General features: G+C 45.7%; 1 protein-coding gene across 1 annotated transcript in view; it reads right to left on the bottom strand.

Annotated features, from left to right (window-relative positions):
* The window catches only part of LOC146058788 (uncharacterized), an 83564-nt gene that overhangs the window by 76120 nt on the left and 1054 nt on the right, over positions 1 to 6390 (bottom strand). The window contains exon 2 of the mRNA XM_083171012.1: positions 1547 to 1609. Within this exon, the coding sequence (XP_083027138.1) occupies positions 1547 to 1586 (40 nt within the window). The 5' untranslated portion in view covers positions 1587 to 1609. The remainder of the gene's footprint in view (positions 1 to 1546; positions 1610 to 6390) is intronic.

Below are 6390 nucleotides of genomic sequence, written 5' to 3'. Positions count from 1 at the left end.
TTTAAACACGCTTTTTATCTTCATAGATTTTTTGTATTTTTCATAATGCCCATTCATGCACAGTCAATGTATTTATTATCACTTAGATATTGAATTAAGAATGTTTGCACTTTTTCTTTCCCTAGTGTGTGCAGCCTCCCCGCCCGGAGTTCCGGCAGGTCACTACCGTAAACATCCTGGAAGTTGTCATTGGCAGCCCAACACGGAGGATGGAGCACCATGAAGTGTCTTCTAATTGTAAGTCACTATTTAAATGCTTTTCACTGTTATATCAATTGTCTGTGTTTAGTCCCGATGACGGGCAGATGCCCGAAACGGCATAAAGTTCATCACTGTTTTTGCATAAGACCCGGAGTGATCCCATGAGTAAGAGAGATGTCTCTTTGTTGATTGTCTCCAGTGACAAGAGATATGCCATCCAAATATGGCAAAGATAACTGATGGGGATATGTACAGTTGACAGTTATAACAAATAAATAAATGATTTTTAGCGTAGCGAGCCCCGCGAGGGGACGCGCATTACTTCAAACGTATTATGCGCGTCCCCTCGCCACGCTTTGGGCACGGTGGCGTGCTGCGCTCGCCACACTATATAAAATCAACTCTACGCCGACGTGGATAGTGGGGGTATGAAAAGGTCGGAGGACGCGTACCGCCGCCCCTCGCGGGCTCGCAGCGCTCGCCACGCTTCGGATTGGCGTTCATCGTGTGGTGGCGTTAACAATGGGGGGGGGCATTTGACATACAAATTACCCATCTGGGTGGCTATACAATCAAAAATTGGTTCCTATGTAAAATCGGGTCCATCGCATTGGTCGCATCGCATGCCATTTTAACGGCATGCGATGGACCCGATTTTAAACGGCCATTTAACATTACATACAATGTTAAATCGGGTCGGTCGCATCGCATGCCATTATAATGGCATGCGATGGACCCAATTTTTACATTGTCGGGAAAGCTCTTAAAAAGCCCGAAATCGGGTCGGTCGGGTCCCATATCATACCTTAAGTTAAGGTATGCGATGGCACCCGACGGGCGCCCTGCTAGGAAACAAGTACCCATTCTGATACTGTTAGAAGCCATAACCACAATAGCCAAAGATGGCAACTTAAGTCTGAACAGATTTTGATGGAGAAAGCAGTAAGAGACATGTCTCTTTGTTGCTTGTCTCCAGTGACAAGAGATATGCCATCCAAAGATGGCAAAGATAACTGATGACATATACAGTATGACTTGTATAATTACCAAGAAGATGGGGATATGTACAGTTGACAGTTATAACAAATAAATAAATGTTATGTACTGCACACACAATATGTCATTATTTTTTCTTTTAACTTTTTTCAGGCTATAAATACCAGGATGTCTGCCTTCTGGAAAGGAGAATGTTCTGTAGTTGCAAGAATGGCTACCAAGTGTATACCTGGTTCTTACATAGCTGTGACAGGGGTCATTCTGAATTTATAGAAGACTCCAGAACTTTATTTATTTCACATTTTATACTGGAAGGTTTAGCATACACAAGGTCACAAATGTGCATTACCTTCACCTTGATCTCCTTCTGTTCTACGGATTTCTCCCATATTTGCTGGCCATATGCTCCAATCTGAAACAGGAGTGATAAGTGCATTTCCAAGTCAGAACAAAGAAGGTAAAGAAATTCTGAACAGCTTTAAGCACATCTATTTCTTTTAGCATACTTTTAAGACAGAAAATTGGTTGGCTTAATTCACCAATTTAGTATATTCTATATACTGTAGAAGAAGCAAAAGTATGCTAGCAGGTGGAATACTATGGGAGGCCGGAAGGAGAGAGGGGGATGCAGGGATGGTGTGGGAATAATACAGTGTGAACGTGGGCAGAAGGTGGAGGGAGTTACGGTGCAAACACAATGGGCGTTTCTGCCCAGCATGTATACATAGCGACGATAGTAAAATGATGGCCAAAGCGGAGGTGGACGGCTCTCCATAGCAGGATGCTATGGAAAGCCGTCCACTCGGCTGGTAATAGCAGCAGATGAATGGCGGCGACCAACAATGATACGGCAGTGTGCATCAGCGTTCATCGCCAGCCAGGGCAAAAATACTGGGCGGATTTGAGCTGAAATCTGCTCAAAACACCACAAGTGAGCTGCTTTCCACTCAAAATTGCCCAGTGTGTATGGGCCTTAAGGGAATGCTACAATGACAAGGCTAAAAGAGTAGCAGGGAGAAGAAGAAAGGGAAAAGATCAGAGAAAGTGGGGTTACAGACAATTCTGAAGGGGAGTCCAGTAATGTCTGTTGGCAGGTATATACTGTATGTGTCTTCCTATAAGCACGGCTTAGTTTATCTGCAGCTCTTGACCTTATCTTGTGGTACCACATAAATAAGGTAGTGGTTCAGGTTGATAGATCTACAGTGTCTAGACAGTGAATAGGTCTATTCAAAATGTCAACAGGGTCAAAATGTCAACATGAAAAGCTTAACATGCAATAGGTCAACAGGGTCAAAATGCCGACAGTGTCAAAATGTCAACATAAAAATGTAGACACATGATCATGTTGAATTTTTGACCCTGTCGACCTTTTGGGGTCGTCATACTAACTGTCTATCTAGACACTGTCTATCTAATAATCCACACCCACAAAGGAGGATGATGGTGTTTGGAGGCACAGAAGTATGAAGGGGGTTTAGATTCACATGCTCATGTTGTTTTATAGGGAAATGCTTATTTTCTATACATAAACGGATGTATTTACAGAGCAACGTGATGTATATGATCTGCAAAAGTTTACACATCAAGCAAACACAAGTATTTAATAGCTTCAAATCATAGTCAAATAAAATACAGAAAGGGGAAAATAAATCAGTACAATGGCAGGATTCCCAAGTGTCCAGATTCTAGAGAGACGTCTTGATTTTTGGCCTGTTGCTGTGGTCTTAGCTAGATGGAGAGCGGGGAACTATTTCACCTTCCAGTTTGTAGTGTGCACTTCATATAAGGGAGGGCGAAAGGGAGATCTGCTGTAGGTGATAGGAAGGAAAGCAGCGTTTGTTTATTGTCAGTTACACCCTCCTTTGCAGTGATCAAAGATAAAGCTGCCAAGTGCAGCGAAACGCGTCAGTCCGCTGCTGCTACCTGCTTTCCACCCTCATACATTGGATTGTAGTCAAGCCCTTCAGGATTCACATCTTGCTCTCCATCTGATGCCGCTGCGGCATTTGGAATCTGCAGACTACCGGCCCCCAGGCACTTCCCAATTGGGGAATCAAGCACATTCCACCTTACTACCTCAAACATCCATCCAATGGGACCGTTAATTTTTGCCAACATTTGGGCTGAAAACTTGGACTCTGTACCCCACAGCCTATACCATCAGGGGCGGTAACTATTACCCATCTAACTAACACCATTTGGGCATTAATAGGAACGAACACTCCAGTATTGCTGCTAAAATTGTGGAAGTAGGCACTGTTATTATACTTTTTGGTACTTGTGTATTATCACGGCGCCCATCGCATTGCATCGCATACCAAAAGGCATACAATGCCATACAATGCGATGCGATTAAAAATTGTATAAGCACCCTAATGGGTGCTTACAATGTTAAATGCACCCCCATGCCACCCCCCCACTATAAACGTGAACCCGAAGCGTGGCGAACGCAGCGAGCCCGCGAGGGGCGGCGGTAAGCGTCCTCCGACCTTTTTGTACCCCACAGCGGCGTGGAGTTGATTTTAAAAAGTGTGGCGAGCGCAGCGAGCCCGAAGCGTGGCGAGCGGACGCGGATACATGTGAAGGTATCCGCGTCCCCTCGCCACGCTTCGGGCTCGGTGGCTCGCCACACTTTATTAAGATCAACTCCACACCAACGTGGATAGTGGGGGTATGAAAAGGTCAGAGGATGCGTACCGCCACCCCTTGCGGGCTCGCCACGCTTCGGGTTCATGTTTATAGTGGGGGTGGCGTGGGGGTGCATTTAACATTGTAAGCACCCATTTTATGTGCTTAAAAGCACCCTTTAGGGTGCTTATACAATCTTTCATCACATAGAGGGGAAAAATCGCATCGCATCGCATGCCATCGGGTGCATGGCATGCGATGCGATTAAAACATTGCGCGACCAACATCGGGGGCGCCGTGATAATACACAAGTACCTACTTTTTTAATTTTTTTATTTCTTTATTATGGCCATATACTCAGTTGTATATTTTTATTTTGGTTATTAAAAATGTTCATGTAAAGATCATCCAATTGCAAATTTCATTTTTTCTACTAGCGCTGCACTTTTGTTTTTTCTTTGTTATACCTATACAGGTCTAACTAACCTGTTCTAAGCAGCTGCTCAGAAACCACTCATACCAAGCGCCCCCAGTTCAACCCCACCGAGGTTGGTTCGGTCTCTTTTTTTTTTTTTTGCAGAGATCACACCCACTCAGGTGTCATGGAATCACTAGAGAGATAAATCCAGACCCCTCGGACCCAATCACATAGTATGGACTACTAAAGCCATGTACACACGGTGTGATTTGCCCAGGAGTTTTTGATTAGAAAGTCAAAATCGCCTAGAAGGTTAGCCAAAATCACAGTGTGTGTGCACTGCGATAGACTATGCAAGGCAAGGCAATTTTAAGCCACACGTCTGTGTGTATTTGGCTTAAATCACTCATAGTCAATATCATATAGTGCTCTAATAGTGGGTACACACGGTTAGATGACAAAGTCGATTCGATATGGCTTTCGATTCAATTTCTTATATATAGTCTTGCCTGCCAAGTCTATTTTCCTTTTTAATTTCCATCCAAGCGCATCTCCCAATGAATGAGGAAAAACCAATGGATGCCCATTCGATTTTGCTTCTCCAGTATAAGTGGAAACCTAAACGCGTGTATTCACCATAAGCCAAAATCTGCTTAGTCAAAATTGCCAGCAGCCTGCCCGAAACCGTTATGAAAGTCCAGGAATCACTGGACTGGAAGGGCGTCTAATGCTGGGTACACACCGACAGATTTATCTGTCTGGTGGGAATATAAATCTGGTAATGTATGGGAGCAAATGACTATCAATCATCTGCTCCCAAACACTGGAAAATGGCCAAAAAACATTGTTCCTATAAATTTGTTAAATGAAATGTATTTATCCAATTTGTCTGTTTTCCAGTTCTGGGAGCAAATGTCAATTCTCATACTGTATGCTCCCATACATTTCCTGATTTTTGCTCATGCCAGATAGATTGAATAGATAAATCTGTAGGTGTGTACCCAGCTTAAGTCAAACCATTCGTCTCGCACCACTTGGCACAGAATGGATGGGTAATGAAGACACACCTGTACCCATCTGCACACTGCCCATCCTTTGTGCTCTCTCTAACTGTACATATTACATAGAATGTACACACTCTAGACCAGGGCTGGGCAACACCGGCCCTCCAGATGTTAATGAACTACACATTCCAGGATGCTTTGCATTAGTTTTGCTATGTGGACATGCTTAAACTGATCCAAGGCATGCTGGGATGTGTAGTTCATCAACATCTGGAGGGCTGGTGTTGCCCAGCCCTGCTCTATACTGTATACACCTGTTGTGAGTACTTAAGCCCCATACACTACACACTAGACTAGACAGTAAAAGCTATCGCTCAGAAGAGCTCCATATGCCCCCAAAGTGCCACACATATGCCCCCAAAGTGCCACAGATATGACCCCACAGTGCCAGATATGCCGCCACAGTGCCACAGATATGACCCGACAGTGCCACAGATATGCCCCTACAGCAGGGGTGGGGAACCTCAGGCCCAGGGGCCGTATGCGGCCCCCGTAGCCGGTCTGAGTGGCCCTCCCACCCGCCTGGCAGCTTTGCCGGGAGTCAAGTACAGAGGAAATTTCGCGAGAGGTTGGTAGTTCTCGCGAGATTCCTCTTAATCAACAGCAGCCGGAGACTGTCAGTCCTAGTCAGCGGCAGCCGCCGGAGCGTGGGACGACTGCAGTAGGACAATTTGTATGAGAAATTTTTAAATATTTTTCCCCATACAAATGTCCCTTGGCACAAAAAAGGTTCCCCATCCCTGCCCTACAGTGCCAGATATGCCCCCACAGTGCCACACATATGCCCCCAAAGTGCCACAAGCAGCACAACTCACTGTGGCCCTGGGTCTCCACCTCCAGTCCCCCGCCGCTGCCATCACTGGTGTTGGTGCTGATGGTGGTGCTGCTGCTGCCTTCCTGGGGAGGGGAGCAGAGCGCATCGCGCGTCTCTCCTTCCCTTCACTGTGTATCTGTGCCGTCAGCCATTCATACCTCACAGGCTGGCTCCTGATTGGCTGCCGGCCCGCAAGCTCTGATTGGCTGACAGCCCAGTGACACCGTGAGCGAGGGGAAGGAGAGATGCGCGATGCGCTCTCCTCC

The sequence above is a fragment of the Crinia signifera genome, chromosome 2 (genome assembly GCF_055691185.1).
Source record: "Crinia signifera chromosome 2, ASM5569118v1, whole genome shotgun sequence".
Lineage (NCBI taxonomy): Eukaryota > Metazoa > Chordata > Amphibia > Anura > Myobatrachidae > Crinia > Crinia signifera.
The sequence above is the reverse complement of the archived record's forward strand: the minus strand, read 5'-3'. Positions and strand labels throughout refer to the sequence as shown.